The sequence below is a fragment of the Hyphopichia burtonii genome, assembly GCF_001661395.1.
Source record: "Hyphopichia burtonii NRRL Y-1933 unplaced genomic scaffold HYPBUscaffold_3, whole genome shotgun sequence".
NCBI classification, from domain to species: Eukaryota; Fungi; Ascomycota; class Pichiomycetes; order Serinales; family Debaryomycetaceae; genus Hyphopichia; species Hyphopichia burtonii.
In genome coordinates this window covers 1,128,170-1,146,471 of record NW_017963730.1, presented here as the reverse complement: position 1 = coordinate 1,146,471, position 18,302 = coordinate 1,128,170, and the positions used below count along the sequence as shown (strand labels likewise).

Below are 18,302 nucleotides of genomic sequence, written 5' to 3'. Positions count from 1 at the left end.
TTAATTTTCATTCTGATCTGCCTCATTAAATAATCGATTTGGATCAGTGTTGGCAGCATTCAAGGAATTAAGGTTGGGATTAGTGAAAAATTGATCCCAAATAGCTTCATTTGGTATTTCATGAAGTATCTTGAAAACTTTCTTACCCTCTTTAAAGTCTAATATATTATCGTTTGAGTTAAACATTACCGAAGGGGATGAATTCATGGAATTTTGAGATTTCAAAATAATATTATTTTCATTTCTATAATCCGAAATTGAATCACTCTTCGATATCGCTGATGATGATGGTGACACATTGTTTAATTCCAGGAAAAATAAATCAAGATCATGATTCTGGGCGATTAGAGGATCTTCATCTATTTCAACTTTACTAAAAGAGGAAATTGGATTGGTAATCCATTCAAAAGTTGACGGACTTTTATCGTTTAAAGTATCATCAAGATTTGTATAATCATCATTTAAATCTTCTAATAATTTTATTAAATTTGAGTTGATATTAGTTGAGTTGATTTTGATCGAATTGACATCAAGTCTATTATTCAAGCCATGTACGGTTTCGTTATATTTTAATTTCAATATAACCATTGTTAACATTTCAAAAAAATCTAAATTTTTAAAAGCAGCATCACATCTATCAATTAAAGAATTTAAAATGGTTAAACAATTAGATGTTATCTGTTTCACTTCATGTAAATTATTCTTCAATCTGAATTGTTCACAGTTATAAATAGCGAAAAGATACGAAGTACCACCCATGAATAAGTTATGAAATGCCGCCCAAGTATAATTAATCGATTTACTTAAATATAATTGATAGTAACATTTGATTAACATTTTGGATGCTTCACCTATTATTTCAAAATCTTTTAATGATAATTCATAGTTTTTCGGCGACAATCCATAAAGTTTTAACAAACTGTGATTATAATTTAAATTGAAAAATTCCAAATTGAAATTACAATTCAGTTCTTTTGGTGTTTTCGGCAAATTAGATTTCCAAATTTGTAATTTATTGTTAATATAATTTTTCCAATCGTTCAAATTTCTAAAAACTCTAGGTAATTCATTATTTTCGTATAAAATTTTTTGAATTTCGCTTTGAATTTGTCTAATTTTAAACATATTAAGTGATATCACTTTATAACTGGGTGTGAAATCAGATTTTAGCTGAGAATTAGATAGTATGAATGAATCATCGGCTTCAGTTGGAAAAGGTACATCAATACTTTCATCTGGAATTCCAAAGGGACGATCTAAATAAAAGCAAATTTGACGATCAAGTGAATAAGTACACCAAAATAATCGATTTCTTTTATCTTTTATGAAAGGATCCAATTGATTATTTGATGAATTTTGATGTAAACCTATATCAACACAAAGCCTTAAAGCAGTACCCAAAACATACCATACCCCAGGGTTTGCTGGCCTCATTGTTGAATAAAGAGAAATTAGTAGGAGACTTTGTAAATACTCTAAAGGGTCTGACATTTGTATAGAATCAATGTATTTGTTAGCGGCAATTCTAAAAGATTCCGAAATTGTTTTCAAATATTGTAAATGATGAACTGAGGAACTTATAGCAAATACTATATTTAAAAAATATAAAGGTTTATGGAATCGTTCCGGGGGTATAATTGAATTTGATATATCCATTATCTGCAAATTTTTTATATTATCATTGGGGAAATCAAGATTTGATAATTTTTCTGATATGATTGATTTATATTGATAAAACCAAGTGTCTTCTTCATTTACAGAACAAGTTCTATGGATATCGATGAAATCTGAAGCTAAAGAAACAGAATCATCTAACTCCCCATAAATTGGATTGAAAACATTCAAAATGAATTCTTCACGATTCAATATAGGTAATTGGGAATTGGACTGACTGAAAAAGTTTTTTATAAATTCCTGAGCAGTAAACTTTGGAGGTAATATTGCCGGTAAAATTTTTTCATCATCATTGTTAGAGGATAGTGAAGGATTTGACAAATTTTTCTTATTATTAAACTTCAAAGCAGTGAACATTAATTTTGCAAATGAAATATTTGAATCCTTCACTAAGGTAGAAGAACGTAATATAGGGGTTTCATTTAATTCTATTGGCAGAGGTTTTTCAAATTCTGCACCATTTGTATTATTTTCATCAAGGTTGATTCCATTTTGCTTTAATTTACGTTCTAGAGCTTGAATTTTTTTCTCTAAATGATCAACATAATTTCTAGGAGCTTCACGCCCACTAATTGGATCAATACCAATACATTCGACTCCGGCTTTTTCACAGTTTTCACAAGCAGGAAAGTTGGGAGAACATTTAACTTTTTTTCTCCTACATCTTTTACACAGACTTATAGATCTCGATATGCTGATTATTGAAGAATCATTAGATTTCAATTTCTTATTAGGTGGATCTGAATTTTTCAAACTAGGACGTTTTTTCTTAACATTATTCGAAACCATTACTGTTGCAAAGAAGAAAGAAGAAATAAAGACTCAAGAAAGAAGCCATTACTACATAGTAATAAGATCCATCAATATCAATGGCATAATGGTTGCCTTATCTATTGGTTCGCGCCGAATCAATGTTTCATTATCAGGGAAAATTTATCACCAATGAGATTATATTACGATAAGGTCCTCACACGACTCCAATATGGAATAAATTAATATTAATACATACAAAGAGATAGAAATAACAGTTGCAAAAAAATAAAGGAAGGAAACAAAGATGATTATGCCAAATGTTTGATTGGAGCAGAGTCGAAAGTATATTTTCCTTCTAATTTAGGAATCAAGACTTCGTAACTAGCGGTGTTTGCTTCGAAATCATTACCATCATTTTCAACGTGTAAAGTAGTAACTAAAGAATCGTTCAAAAGAGGATATTTGACATAACGTTCATTTAGTTCACGTTTTTCCATTTGGGATAAATCGTCATCAAATAAAGAGCTTGGGAATTTTGAAATACCTTGATCAACTTGGTCTTTATAAAGATAAGATTGTTTAGCTAAGATTAAATCACTCCAGTTACGTTTATTTAAAAATTGTAGATTATCTCTTTGTGAACCATCGGTATCTTTATTAAAGATTGGGATGATATCTTCGTCGGTATCTTTATTGAAATGATGAATTTTAGATCTTCTATCTAATAAAGAAGCCATTGCACTTGGAGGAGGAGCATTAATGATGGCACTACTAATGACATTAAAAATCAATCTAGCATCGGTTTGAGGATGATTTAAAGTATCGAAATTTTTATTTTCAGCTTCATCGGAAGATAAATGTAAAGGATGACTATGAGGATGGTGATAATATTTTGATTTCAATCTACCAATACAACATAAATGAACATCACCGGATAAAATTGTAATTCTTACTCCATTTTCAGCACCAAATTCCATTAAATTTTTGATTAATTCATTTCTTTCACGCTTATGATTTTTGGAACACCAATGATCATTTAAATCATCCAAGACTTCAACCCCACCATCAAATTCATTAACTAATCCACGATTGATAATACCTCTTGCAGCCAATTTTTTAATTGGTTTTAAAACTGGATTGGTTAAAATGGCTTCTAACCAAACTAGTCTTGGATATAAAATAGGAACCCCCAACATGACTAATAAATGTTTTGTTTCAGGATTTTGTTTAATTTCTTTGTTTAATCTCTGGAAAATTAAATTATAAGTAGAAGGAGAAACAATTTGTTTTAACTTACGTTCAGTTCTGCAATCAATACCAACCAAAGAAATTTCTTTACCTAATCTCATAAAATTAGAATGAGAAGGTTGTTTAATATAAGGACCTTGCTTATTACCAAGAATCCAACTTGGATCATTTGAATAAGCTTTTTCATCTAAAGAAATTTGATGTTGAAATAACATATAATATTTATAAGCAACATTACCAATGGTAGCGAAAACATCCTGAGCCATTGTTGCATCAGCATAAGAACCAAATCCATCAATAATATCATGATCATCATAGATATTTACTGAAGGAATTTGGGCCATGGTTAAGGGGAATATTTTTTGCAAAGTTTTACCGTTAGTACCAACCCAATAACCTTTACCAAACCAATCAAGATAAGCATGAAGATAATAATTTTCAAATTGTTTCAACATATCATCTGAAACTTTCCATTCTCTTTTTTTATGAACAGAGATTTCATTTGCCCATTCTTCCAAAAGGGAAGATTTTATTTTAATCGAATCACAATATATTTGGTCACCTCCACCCAACATTACATGATAATGTTGTTTTGCATGTTTTTTCAAAACATCCAACCAAAGAGAAGATTTATAGTTTGAAGTATCGGTACCCAAAGAAAATCCATTACAACTAAAAGAAACCACGTTCATTGATTCATTAACTGCTGGGATGAAAAACTGTTGTGATTTCTTAAAAGTTCCATTGATGTAATATTGAATTTTTTGTTCATATTCAACAAGATTTAAATTGATATTAAATCTCCAAAATTCAAATTCGTCTTGTTCGAAAAAAAGCACCGAAGGGAATTCTCCATTTTCAAAAGTAGGCTCAACCTCTTCATTGGAAGCATTGCCAATTTTGAAAGTAATCTTGGGTTTAATTTCATTTTTTTTAACAACCAACATGATTGATCCTCGATAATTGCTTTCACCATTCTCTAAAGTCCCCAGTAATCGAAGAATTGGTCCACATCTTACGTCAAGACCATCTGGCAAGGCTTCATCGATTGGACAAGTGTCTGGAATATTATCACTCGAATGTTTATTCAATAAAATATATTCATCAATTGGAATTGGTTCAAACCAATCATCGTTAGTCTTGCTAATCATGCTTAAGGAGCAATTTTCTTTCCTGCTGTTTTTTTCAATTGAAAAGCACTGGTCTTCTCTTTATATGAGTAAATATTAGCTGGTTTATGCAACCGATTTCGTCTACAAGTCTAACTCAGCCTATCGACAAAGTATCAATCGATGAGTAGTAATCAACCGTTTGTTATTCGATGTAGATGGATGGTTGGTTCCCAAAAGGGTAACTGTTTCAGTTGCTTAGCAAGTTTGGGTATACACGCCGTACAACTTTGAGTCCTGAGTGCGTTACTCAATGCTCGACTCTCTGAACAAGTACGTGCTGACAGTTTACTATGGCATCACTGGATCTTATGAGATGCACATGATCTACCAATCAACCAACTCAAGTAGTTCGTGTAGTTCGTGGAGTTCGTGGAGTCCGTGTAGTCCAGCTAGTTCAGCTAGTTCAGCTAGTTCAACTGTTCAACTGTTCAACTGTTCAACTGTTCAACTGTTCAACTGTTCAAGTGCAGTAATTCAAGCAGTCCAGTGCCTGAACTGTACGGATGTTTTTTGTTGCAGTTTATTTTCTTTGCATGTTAGCTCGCCATTTTTCATTTGCAGCCTGGATGTCTTTAGAACACAGAATATTACTGTATGTGGGTGCAATTTGATCTAGTAGAACACATAACATTGCTGTATATGGGTGCAATTTGATCTAGTAGAACACATAACATTGTATATGGGTGCAATTTGATCTACTGCATCGCAACTTACGTAGGGGAAGCGTAGCAGCAGACGAGCACAAACATAGTGTCTTGGTAAAAGACGCTATCTGAATATGAACAACTGGCACCGTGACCAGAGATCAGGGATCAAGGAGTTTAGATAAAGGTAAGGCAATGGAAATCAAGGTACGGTAATTAGGAAAAGTGTTTGTCATTTGCTTACCGGAAACCAATTAAGTAATCTGAAACATCGTATTTCAACGTTAGGGAGGCTGAGAATGGCATTGCCTGTACAACTTTATCTACGGCATCTATTTTTAACAGCCGGCCCACCAAGAAATCTTGGTAAGCTGCTGCGGTGACTGGGTATCCAATGCCAGGTTGCCCAAATGGTAAGTAGTAGAAAGCAAAAGTTAAAAGGCTAATGGTGAAGGGGAATGGGAATGGGAATGGTGAAGGCAGGGCTGACCGGCCGAGGGCGGGGGCGAGGGCTTGGTCGAGGGTGCGAGGACAGATACGAGGGTAGGAAATTATAAACGGTGAAGCAAAGCAAGTAAAAACATGTGACAATACCAACGTTTTATTCGGAATTTAAATATCTCTTTTAAAAGTCATTTAATTGTTAGCTAATCTTGGCAAAAAGTAGAAGGTTTACAGGTTATTACAATTGCTGGTTTTATATAAACCATGATAACTGCTGGAAATAATCAGATTATCAAACGGTAAGGAAGATGGCTAGTTTAATCCAAACCCCAATGGATAAGATACCCTCGTATTCGTCAAATTCATCGGATTCAATAAATAATGTAAGTTCATATTTTAGTAGAAGAGTATCATTTAATAATTTACATCCTGATGATTCAATTGAGGAAGATATTGAATATCCCAATAATTATACTACTGGGAATAGGAAAAGGAAATTAGCGGAAGCCCCATCGAAATCAATATTAAAGAATAAGCTTAGTCCCCAACAACTATATTATAATTTACAACATTCCAAGTCATTGGGGATAAATTATCATGATGATTTAAATGAAATGGCATTACCCGATGAAAGTATACCACGATCAGAATATGGACCAAGGAGAAAATCATATTCCGAAATGACGGATGAAGAGTTGATGGCATTAGACCCCCAGTTTTCAACAACAAAATCAAAAGTATCAAATGTATCCCAATTTAAATTTGACTCTCAGAAAACGTATTATTCACCATCAAGAAAGTCCAATAATTATTTGGTTAATAATGCAGCTAACGCTGCCAATGCCTTAACCAAACAATCCATGTATCCCCTGTCTAATGAAAATAATTATAAATCGATAAGTTTAACCGTGAAACACGAAGAGTTTAATCAAACAAACCGAACCATTCTAAGTGTTATTAGTGGGAGACGCCATACTTGGAATTCTCTAGACTGGTTACTTTTAAATAATAGTAAAGATGAGTCCCAATGGATATTAAATAATGGAGATCATTTGGTGATTACTTCTTTGATACCCTTGAAATTTATAAAAGATATCGAAATGAATAATAATAAATATAAAAATTATTCCAATCGCCAAATCAATATCGATGAGTTATTATATAAAAAATGTGAATCGTTATTAAATTATATCATGACTAATCTACCAGTGGCGCTTATTTTAAAAGTTACCGTGGAATTTGTCCTTGATATCCCAAAAGATAATTGGCAATTAAACATTAAAAATGGTTATAAATACATGTTGAATCATATTTATAAACAATATCAACCCACTCTCATCATCATTGGTAATAAATCCACTAATTTAAACTTTAAATACCCAATTCGTTTATCAAAAGATGAAAGTTCAAATGATTATAATCAATTTTTGGTTAAATTATCTTCGTACATCATTAAATATTCAACAATTCCAACTATAATTGTGGGTAACTCTTCCAAATTCCATAGTTCAAATCATCAAATTTCTAAAAATCCAAAAATTAGTATCATGGAACCAAATCAATCTCCGCATTCTTCGGACCTTTCGCCATTATCTTCAAATTCAAATACCTATCACCCTGCTTCTTCTTGGGATCAAATTTGTCATTCAGATGATCACAAATTGAAAATTGCCTCTCTACAAAATGATGATAATTCAGAATTTAAATTTGCAAATCTAATTAGCGAAATTTCGTCCGCTTCCCTTTCAGATTGCTCCACTTATCTTTCCAACATCCCAGATCAATCTGATCCAATAACAGCAGAAGATGACCAAAATTTGTCCATCTTTACTAACTCCAAAATTCACGATATTTACAAAAATCAAACTTATTTTTCAAATAACCTCAATTCTCAAAGAAGAAAATCTGATACAAATAATCAAAAAAGAAGAAATAGCTCTTACGATATTAATGGTAATATGTATAAAGTTAAATCAATGATTTCCTACGATGAAGAAGATGAACGCAAAAATGAAAAATTAATCAATTCAAAAAAAATTAAAAAAACTAATAGCTCCTCTAGCTCCTCTAGTAGCGAAACAAATAATAAAAAAAATGGTAAAAAAAAGAGAAAATCTCTATTAGCCTTATTTGGCTTGAAAAAATAGTATATAGGTTCTTTGGGTATCGGGTATATTTTGGTAATATATTAAACTGTAAAGTATTTTTTTTTTCAAATTCCAAATTTCACGGAATTCCCATGTTTCTTTAGTCTATATTGTATGCTTTTACTTTATATGCTTTATTGTTCGCTTTTGACATGATAATCGATACTAACCAGCCTGGAATGGGGGGAGAATAGGGTCTGATATTATCGCGTAATTGCTGGTGCTTGGGTGTAGGTATTTTTACCCTTTTCGATGGCTATTCATTGTACTAACACTATTCTTCAGCCGGATCCCTAGGTCCTCCTGGTTTCCTTTCTAGGCCCACTCCTGGTTCACTCTAGAACCGCTTCTGTCTTCCTCCGCTTCCTCCATTCCGTTTGCTGCAAAAATAGCATAATGTCTTTGCTCTAATCGGTTTTACAGATTACGCTGGTGTAAACTGCGCTTTTGTATTCCGGTGCCTATTCCGGGGGTGCCCAACCCTCAACTGGGGTCTGTTTTTTTTTCAAATTTATGTCTTCATCGAGTCCATCACCATCGACTTATACCCAGTGCCCCATGTCAGCTCCTCATATCCCGTTGAAAAATGTCGATGTTCTGTCCATGTTGAACGAGTCTCTGGTAGGAGGGTCGGCGGAGCCGTCAATTGAACAAGGTGAGTCTAGTGATACGATTGTACCAAAAGTTGAGTCTAGTGAAACTATCAAAGTTGAGTCTAGTGAAACTATCAAAGTTGAGTCTAAGGATGGTCTTGGACCGAAAATTGAGTCCAGTCCCGGTGTTGAGGCCCCAGTTTCAAAAGATTCAGATAAAAAACAGTACTCTTTACGATCAAAGGATAAAAAAGCTCTAGAAGAAGAGAAAAAACTACAGCAAGATCAATTGAATAAATCTTTATTGAAACAAAAAACTCATAATGTAATTGTACAGTCGAGATTGAAGCCAGTTCCCTTTAAACATCTGGATCTATATAACTTTGGTCCTCAACAACCCCAAATATCACCTGCTTTTACAATTGGAGATAAAGGTTTCTATCAAACTGACGACCATCCTTTCAATAGACGTGGGTTTAAATATAAACCTTGTCAACCAAACCCAATTTTCAAGTCAAACTTATACTCAACAACTGATTTGTCCCCTTTCAAAGTGAGAATCAGCCATTTCGATCGATCAAATGGTATTGCATTTAACAAGGACTTGGATACTGTTTCAACAAATCAGGGTTGGAGATCAGTTCGCTCAAATGTTCCAATTCGTGAAGGTAAATATTATTTCGAATTCAATATTATAAGCGCAAATGATCCTTCAACAAAAGGTCATGTAAGGGTTGGTGTTGCTAGAAAGGAAGCAAGTCTAGAGGCACCGGTTGGGTTTGACGGTTATGGTTACGGGTTAAGAGATTTAAATGGTCAAAAAATGACCTTAAGTCGCCCCAAAGAGTTTATGTCTTTGAAAAATGATTCTGATTTACAAAATTTTAAATCCAATGATACAATTGGGTTTTTAATTGAGTTACCTGATTTGAAAAAACACCGTGAAGCATTACAAAGATTTGTCAATGAAAAACAATCAGAAAAACCAGTGAAATTGGACGAGAGTCCGGCGAAAAAGAAACGTAAAACGAAAAAGGAGAGTGGTCACTATGATGAATTTAAATTTAATTTACATGATAATATACTAAGAGATCAAATTCCAATTAAATACAAAAATGCATTATATTACGAACAGTTTGAGTACACTCCAACTAAACAAATGGACCATTTATTAAATCCAGTCACTGTATTTGGTGAAAAGGCTATTCTAGAAGAGCAAAACAATTTAATCCATTCTTCTCAAAATATTCCAAAAATTCCAAATTCAAAGATTATTGTATTTAAAAATGGGATTGAAATAGGCTGCATGTTTGAAGATTTATATTCTTTTCTACCAGTCAAATTCGATGATGATTTAATCGAAGAAACTATTTCAAATTCAAAACAAGATCAGAATTCTAATTATAGAAATACTGATGATGGTTCATTAGGTTATTACCCTATGCTCTCCGTGTTTCTGAATGGGATAGTTGGTTTAAATCCAGGTCCGGATTTCAAGTATCCCATTAAAGATGATCTGGTTAAACCATTGAGTGATCGTTTTGATGAAAGTATAGTTGAAGAATGGATGTGGGACTTAATCGATGAAATTGAACTGGAATACTTGGATAGTTTTGAATGAAAAACTAACTCGTAATTTTTAATGTATCTACTTCAACCCCAATTACTGTCAAATTTTCTTTATCGGTATCAATAAAATCTTTATTATCATCTTCATTTGATGCCATTTGTCTATTATAAATATCTAAACATTTGTAATGGAAATTAACATCAATAGGTTCTGATTTACATTTATAACCTAATGTAACAATATTTGAGCAAACTTTACATTGTAAAATCTTACCATTAACGTCATTACTTGAGTAGATTCCATATGAATCGATCAAATATTGTTTTAAGTCACTTAGTGATCTTATCGATAAAATTAGTTTATCTTCAGTAGTTAATTCAAACCAACCATCATCAATTAATCTCGTTAATAAAGCATAGGCATCTCTTTGAGATCTGTTGAGAGAGTTAACCAATGTTTGATTCGCATTCACTATTCCTATTGAAAATTCTGAATCATTATCAATAATTTCTTCAATGATAGTTTTGATTGAATCCAATTCTGGTGGTGAGTAGGTGGTACTTCCTTTAATGAAATCATCTTTCTTGGTGGTAATGAAAACGAAATAAGATTCTCCAGTTATTTGATGTTTCAATTCATCAATTTTGAAAGAGTATTTCTCCAATATACTATTGATTATTGAGATGAACTTTCTTAATTTTGGCGATAAATCTCGATCATCGATATCTAATTCTTCGTATTCTTGGGATATTATTTGGAACTTCTCTAAGAGCTCCTTATGCTGAACGGCCTTCACAGCTAGTATATAGGTGAGTAATATTCTATGAGGTTCTGAATACGAATCCATGACTGAAGAAGTTGTGTTGATCATATGAAAAATTATTCCTCCGTTAATTTTTTTTTTTGTGTTGACACGCGTTTAGCACCCGAAGCTGCAAAACCCATACTCTTCATGGTTTTGTTACAGCTTTCTTTAGTATACTGGATGAAGTAGAAGGTGTATGCTCTTTAGTAAACTCATAGAAGTCGTAAGCGTAGACTTTACATAAGGCTATGTGCTTTTAGGATGGCCTGTTTTGACTATCTTGACCAATTTCCAGGGTTTGCTTACACGATTTTGATATTCTTTCGTGTGCTATTCGCCTACTCATACCTGAATTCATTTCACAATCTTAGCATTGTCTTGTAAGTCATGTGTTGTATCTTGTATCTCGTGAAGATGTATTTGTAAAATTTGCAGTTAAAAAAACTTCGCTATAAGTTTTGCAGCAAACCACATAAACAAGGTTCTAAATTTGCAACCAGCAATGCTAGGAACAATATTCTTTTTTTACTTCATTATATTGACATGCGGTTTTGAATATAGGTATGAGATAAGTGATTTGGATGAGATTCCCATACCTTGTAATCCCCGAGTTGATGGCCAATGTTTTACGCGAAATATGGCATTATCCCAACAAATTGAAGAAGAGTTTAAACTGAATGAACCATCACCATACTTCCATTATAACACCTGTCCAGAGGGGATAGAGTATGGCCAGCTGGGCTTACAATTGAAAATCAATAAGAGATACGATAACCCCAGTCTAATGTCAAAGTATTACCTATTATACGGTAAGGTTGAAGCCGATATCATGGCAGCTCCTGGCCAAGGAATAATCCTGTCAATTTATTTACAAAGTGACGACTTAGATGAAATAGACATAGTTGAGATTTTTGGTGGTAATCCTTATTCCGTACAATCGAATTTTTTCATTAAAGGAAACATCACCACTTATGATCGAGGAGAGTATCATCTGGTGAATGAGTCACCAATGGGTCAATTCCATCGGTATGGTATTGAATGGACCCCCAACAAGATGACCTGGACCCTTGATAATCAAGTGATACGCGTGGTACCCAAAGAGAACCCTTATGGAATTCCTGATTCTCCAATGGCACTTAAGTTCAGTTTATGGGCTGGGGGAGACGAGTCTAATGAGCCGGGGACTATAGAATGGGCAGGCGGAGTATCTACTTATAATGACGTTCCCTACATAATGCGAGTGAAAAATGTTTATATGAATGACTATTCCACCGGGACAGAATATTGTTATGGGAATTCGCTCAAATTGAATCAATGGCTAGATACTACGGCTAGAAACGGTGTAATTGCCAGTAAGTTGGGGAACCACGCTCCTGGTTCCGACCTCGATTTGAGTTTTTTGGACGATGAAGAGCAAGTGGAGTACATCTACGAGTATATTGATGAGATTCCGGCTTCCACCAAAGTAAAAGACGCGAAACCTCTTCAATCCAAGGAAAATATAAAGCATAAGGGAAAGGCTGGAATAAAACACAAGGGAACCAACCGTGAGGATATGACTAAAAGGTTTATTCAATTTTATAACTCCAGTCGAGTCCTGAGTTCTAATCAGTCCAACGGCCATGATTGGAGCAGAGCCATACTCCTAGTTTTCCTATTCCAGGTGATCATGACAGTCCTATTCTAGAGCCTGCCACTAACTACATAACTATAACCCAAAGAATACATACACTTTTGAATAGCGAATAGTTATGTACCTACAGTGGTAATCCAGTAGTTGTGGTTGCAAACACAATAGGTACGGGTGTAAGCTGCGGTCGTGCGGGTTCTCATCCATTCGGACTCGCCCTTTCCGCAGTTAACATGCGCTGATGTCATAAACTTTGAGTCTTCTTTGTTAATTTTGTTCGATCGGATGATGTCTTGAGAAATTGAATCTCATGATGATCTGCTGATTGACTAGGTTGAGGTGATTCCATTGGCACATGAGCGATCCGGGCGTCCCTACGACGATACCCTGGTATGCTGACAGTATGCTGACAGTATGCTGACAGTATGCTGACAGTATGAATGGTACTGATGATGGTAGTGATCATTATCCAGCAGGCCGGTAGCTAACAAAATGAAAAAAAAAAATACAAAAAAATACAAAGAAATACAAAAAAAAAAAACGTGCGCAGAACAAAATCTCTCTAATTGTAATTGCTCGGAAGCCCAAACTCATATAAGGAGGATAGCATCCCCAATAAAACTTCAATTGGAACGAATTTTGAGTTTCCTTTTGGAATATAGTTAGTATAGAAAAAGATACAATCATGCCTTCTTCCGTTGAAGGTGTTAGTTTTAGCTCATTGGTTACCAATGATGCTAAGAAATTTGAACAAACATGCCAATTTTATAATCAATTGGGATTTAGATTAACTAGGAATTATTCGAAAGTTTCAAGTAATGGATCAACGTCATCTTTCAATGATCCAAAATTGCATTTAGGAGTTTCCAATGACTCCTTAAAAGAATTATGGCTTGAAACTTTCCCATTACAAACCTTAGATTCTAATGGGAAGATTAAACCATGGCAAGAATTACCATTTTATTGTGGAGATTCAACTAAGTGTTTGAATAATTCAACCATTATAAAACTTAGATTATCCAATTTAAAAGATATTTCGGTTACCGGTCAACGTCTTTTATTTTTCACTACAAATTTAAGTAAAGTTAAAGAACTTTTAAGTGAAAAATCATCAGTGGAAACAATTGATGATAATATAATAAGTAAAGATCCTTTAGGTAATACGATTATTTTTTCAAATAAAGAAAGTCCTCTTTTAAATGAAAAATTTAATTCGGCAGATGAATATTTAGAATATAAATCAAAAGAATTATTGGATTCCTTGGATTCTATGAATAATTCAAAATCAACTAGTGAATTATCAATCAAAGAAAAAACTAAAAAGAAGAAGATTGCAGTTATGACTTCTGGTGGGGATGCCCCCGGTATGAATCCTGCCGTCCGTGCCGTGGTAAGAGCCGGGATTTATTATGGATGTGATGTCTTTGCCGTTTATGAAGGTTACACTGGTTTAGTGGAAGGTGGTGACTTATTGAAAAAAATGGGTTGGGAAGACGTTAGATCTTATTTAAGTGAAGGGGGTACTAATATTGGTACTGCTAGATGTAAAGAATTTAGACAACGCGAAGGAAGATTAACTGCTGCTTATAATATGGTTATTAATGGTATTGATGCCTTAATTGTTTGTGGTGGTGATGGTTCTTTAACCGGTGCTGATTTATTTAGATCAGAATGGCCTTCTTTAATTGAAGAATTAGTTTCTAGTGGTAAATTAACTACTAAAGAAGTTGAACCTTATAAAAATTTAACCATTGTTGGTTTAGTTGGTTCAATTGATAATGATATGTCATCTACTGATGCTACCATTGGGGCTTTTTCATCTTTAGAAAGAATTAGTGAAATGGTTGATTATATTGATGCCACTGCTAAATCTCATTCAAGAGCGTTTGTTGTTGAAGTTATGGGTAGACATTGTGGTTGGTTAGGTTTAATGTCTGGTTTATCAACTGGTGCAGATTTTATTTTTATACCTGAAAGACCACCAAAAGCAGGTAAATGGCAAGATGATTTGAAAAAAGTTTGTTCTAGACATAGAAATAAAGGTAAAAGAAAGACCACCGTGATTGTTGCTGAAGGAGCAATTGATGATGAATTAAACCCAATTACTTCAGAAGATGTCAAAAAAGTTTTGGTTGATTTAGGTTTAGATACTAGAATCACTACTTTAGGACACGTTCAAAGAGGTGGTACTGCAGTTGCATACGATCGTATGTTAGCAACATTACAAGGGGTTGAAGCCGTTAGAGCTGTTTTAGAAACCACTCCTGATACTCCATCCCCAATGATTGGTATTTTAGAAAATAAAATTGTCAGACAACCATTAGTGGAGGCGGTTAAATTAACTAAATCGGTGGCTGATGCAATCGAATCAAAAAATTTCAATAAAGCCATGAATTTAAGAGATTCATCATTTGAAGAAGCATATAATCAATATTTAGCCACATCCATTCACGATGATGAATCCCAATTATTACCAGAAGGAGAACGTTTGAACATTGGTATTGTTCACGTTGGGGCATCATCTTCAGGATTGAATGCCGCCACTAGAGCCGCTGCTCTTTACTGTATATCCAAGGGTCATAAGTTATACGGTATACAAAATGGTTTTAGTGGATTAATTGAACTGGGTAATTTGAAAGAATTAAATTGGTTAGATGTTGAAGGATGGCATAATAAAGGGGGGTCAGAAATTGGTACTAATAGATCATTACCAAGTGAAAATTTTGGTAATGTAGCCTATTATTTACAAAAATATCAATTAAATGGTTTAATTATAGTTGGGGGGTTTGAAAGTTTTACTGCATTATATGAATTAGAACTGAATAAGAAGAAATATCCAATTTTCAATATTCCTAAGATTGTTATACCAGCCACTGTTTCAAATAATGTACCTGGTACTGAATATTCATTGGGTAGTGATACCTGTCTTAATCAATTAGTTAATTATTGTGATGCAGTTAAACAATCAGCATCATCAAGTAGAAGAAGAGTTTTCGTTGTTGAAGTTCAAGGAGGACATTCGGGATTTGTTGCCTCGTATGCAGGATTGGTTACTGGATCAATTGCAACTTATACTCCGGAAACCAAGATCAATTTAAGAAGATTACAAGAGGATATTGATTTGTTATTTACTGTATTTGAAAATGATCGTGGTGAAGATAAAAATGGTAAAATGATTATAAGAAATGAACAAGCATCAACTGTTTATAGTAGTGAATTAATTGCTGATATAATTAAAGAATCTGCTAATGGAAGATTTGAAACTAGAACTGCTATCCCCGGCCATGTTCAACAAGGATTCACTCCAAGTTCAATGGACAGAGTCAATTCAATTAGATTTGCCGTTAAATCGTGTCAATTTATTGAAAAATGGAATGAAAAAATCGGACAAGCTGGCGATATATCTCAATCCAGTAATATTAATTTCATTAGAAATCTTGAAGATAGCGATGAGGGCTCGGTTGTTATCGGTATCCAAGGAGCGCAAATTAATTTCACCAAAATTAATACCTTGTATGAACATGAAGCCGATGTTATATTAAGAAAGGGGAAAACGATCCATTGGGACAATATGGCTAAAATTAGTGATTTACTTAGTGGAAGATTATTATTAAAAGAAGAAAAAGAAAAATGATTAAATAATACAGATAATTAATACAGATGAAACGATGAAAGACTGTAAATTTATGAAATGTAGCAGAAATCCGAAGGCTTTGACACATGACAAAAGAGGAATAAAACGACATAAAAAATAGCTTACCGGAAATAACCCGGGAGATAAAGTGGTTGGGGAAGATGAAATAGAAAAATAGCTGACGGGGAAACAGCAGAAAAAAAGCGACTTGATATCGGAGATGGACTAACGAAAACATCTCGACTCGGCTACTAATCAACACAAAGGATCTGTACAGAGGGGATGACTTATAAACATATGATTTGTAATGCAATAAGAATAAAAAAATTTTAGGAAAAATGTGAGATTGCTTATTGATGTATTATAAAGAACGTGAGAATAGGGAAAATGTACGATAGATAATTGAGTAACAAGGTTGATTTGAAAGGAACATTGAGTCTATATCCGAAAAGAGATACGGAGTCATGGTACTAGTTGTTGTGTTGTCCTTATTTGTTGATTTGTTGTCGTTTCGTTGATTCGTTGTTTCGTTGTTTCGTTGTTTCGTTGTCGTTTCGTTGTTTCGTTGTTTCGTTGTTTCGTTGTTTCGTTGTTTTCATATTTTGTATTATACTTTGTATTTCAGAATCATATTTTATAGCTTAGTATTCATTTACATCATGTGATATAAAAGTATGTCATATAGCAGTATGCTGAATGCTTCATGTACCTGAAGTGTTAATTTAAATTAAACGAAAGGGGAACCTCAGAACATGATCTGGAATTATGTACGTAACGATTTAAACGGTTTGACCGTTTCACTCCCGAGCCTGCACCGCACTTATGAAGCGCACTTTGATGTATTGCGTACAACCAATGTATCTTTACCTAATCTATTGTGTGAACCCTAGAGCATACAAGTATTACTACTTAAGCTATTAGAGTTATGTCGGTACGATGGGTACGGATGGTAGCAAATTGTATTCCATTTGTGTGTGTGTGTATCATACTATATTATATTATATCATAATATTTAATATTAATCATATAATGGATATATTATAATACATGTACTAAAGAGATAAATGCGATGACACAAATAAGTTTGGCTATTACAATAACAATAATTTCAGATCAATACAAAATATCTCGCCCGGATTAACCGACCGTTATATAATAAACTACAGCATAATATACCTTCTAATAAGTATATATATAAAAAAAAAAAAAAAAAAATATTATATGCTAAGATAATATCAGGGTTTTAAGTAATGGCGCTTGTGGGTCATCTGTTTTCATTCCCTTTAATAGCTGGGTCTATGCAGTATTATGAGCTTCTGATACAATACTCGATGAACATGATGACTATCGCTACCTCGGTAGGCCCCATCCACTGGGGGAGCACCATCCACTTCTGCGCCGGCTCCTGGTCTGTCTGTGCCTGGTCGTCAGAAAAGCTGTCAAGGTCATATCATCTACATATCACCGGGCCCTCGTAGCTCATCAACGGCTCATCAATTATTGCTTCGTGTCTAAATGCAAACTTTTAGCCGCCCACACTCTTTATTTATATATATATTTTTTTTTTTTTTGATTTTTTTTTTGGGACTTTTTTTTGTTTGTTTGGTTAAAAATATTTTTTCGCTATTTTTTTTTTTGTCAAAGACATTTTTTTGAGCGGTTTTCCTGTATACAGCCGGCGGCAAGAGACTTGTTTCAGTTTAATCTAAGCAATTGTATTGGCATTGTGACTGACTTGATAGTTTATTTATTGCACTACACTATAGACAATTCAATAGTTTATTTGACAAAAGTTTAGGTCTGTGGGCATTCCTGGAGGAGGCGAGGGATGCACAGCACACGCAGTTAATAGAAAACCAAAGGGAAAAATATCTACCTTGCATTTTTGTGTTGGGTATTTGACTGTTTGAATAGAAAAATAATTCGAAAAAAAAAAAATTAAAGTAATAAAAAGAAAAAAGGAATGAAAGAAAATATTTAAAATAAAA

At 33.6% G+C, this 18,302-nt stretch overlaps 8 protein-coding genes across 8 annotated transcripts; 5 read left to right on the top strand and 3 right to left on the bottom strand.

Annotated features, from left to right (window-relative positions):
* Positions 1-2,463, bottom strand: PPR1 (Ppr1p; the record flags this gene model as incomplete). The annotated part of the gene is made up of 1 exon (XM_020220112.1): positions 1-2,463. The coding sequence occupies one exon, from the start codon at positions 2,461-2,463 to the stop codon at positions 1-3; it is 2,463 nt and encodes an 820-aa protein (XP_020077026.1).
* Positions 2,464-2,696: 233 nt separating this feature from the next.
* Positions 2,697-4,962, bottom strand: HYPBUDRAFT_240009 (uncharacterized protein). Its single transcript, XM_020223257.1, has one exon. The coding sequence runs from the start codon at positions 4,824-4,826 to the stop codon at positions 2,736-2,738; it is 2,091 nt and encodes a 696-aa protein (XP_020077025.1). The 5' UTR covers positions 4,827-4,962; the 3' UTR covers positions 2,697-2,735.
* Positions 4,963-6,208: 1,246 nt separating this feature from the next.
* Positions 6,209-8,515, top strand: HYPBUDRAFT_11108 (uncharacterized protein). The gene is made up of 2 exons (XM_020218806.1): positions 6,209-8,032; positions 8,368-8,515. Exons 1-2 carry the CDS (start codon positions 6,244-6,246, stop codon positions 8,421-8,423), a joined length of 1,845 nt encoding a protein of 614 aa, XP_020077024.1. The 5' UTR covers positions 6,209-6,243; the 3' UTR covers positions 8,424-8,515.
* Positions 8,516-8,685: 170 nt separating this feature from the next.
* Positions 8,686-10,375, top strand: ASH2 (Ash2p; the record flags this gene model as incomplete). Its single annotated transcript, XM_020219650.1, has 1 exon — positions 8,686-10,375. One exon carries the CDS (start codon positions 8,686-8,688, stop codon positions 10,294-10,296), a length of 1,611 nt encoding a protein of 536 aa, XP_020077023.1. The 3' UTR covers positions 10,297-10,375.
* Positions 10,301-11,092, bottom strand: HYPBUDRAFT_156662 (uncharacterized protein; the record flags this gene model as incomplete). Its single annotated transcript, XM_020222227.1, has 1 exon — positions 10,301-11,092. The coding sequence occupies one exon, from the start codon at positions 11,090-11,092 to the stop codon at positions 10,301-10,303; it is 792 nt and encodes a 263-aa protein (XP_020077022.1).
* A 216-nt stretch (positions 11,093-11,308) lies between these two features.
* On the top strand, positions 11,309-12,398 carry CRH12 (Crh12p; the record flags this gene model as incomplete). Its single annotated transcript, XM_020219298.1, has 1 exon — positions 11,309-12,398. A coding segment is annotated over exon 1 (846 nt), but the record flags the coding sequence as incomplete, so codon positions are not given.
* A 967-nt stretch (positions 12,399-13,365) lies between these two features.
* On the top strand, positions 13,366-16,314 carry PFK1 (6-phosphofructokinase subunit alpha; the record flags this gene model as incomplete). Its single annotated transcript, XM_020222226.1, has 1 exon — positions 13,366-16,314. One exon carries the CDS (start codon positions 13,366-13,368, stop codon positions 16,312-16,314), a length of 2,949 nt encoding a protein of 982 aa, XP_020077020.1.
* Positions 16,315-17,518: 1,204 nt separating this feature from the next.
* Positions 17,519-17,802, top strand: HYPBUDRAFT_152667 (uncharacterized protein). Its single transcript, XM_020221134.1, has one exon. The coding sequence runs from the start codon at positions 17,565-17,567 to the stop codon at positions 17,790-17,792; it is 228 nt and encodes a 75-aa protein (XP_020077019.1). The 5' UTR covers positions 17,519-17,564; the 3' UTR covers positions 17,793-17,802.
* The last annotated feature ends 500 nt before the right edge of the window (positions 17,803-18,302 follow it).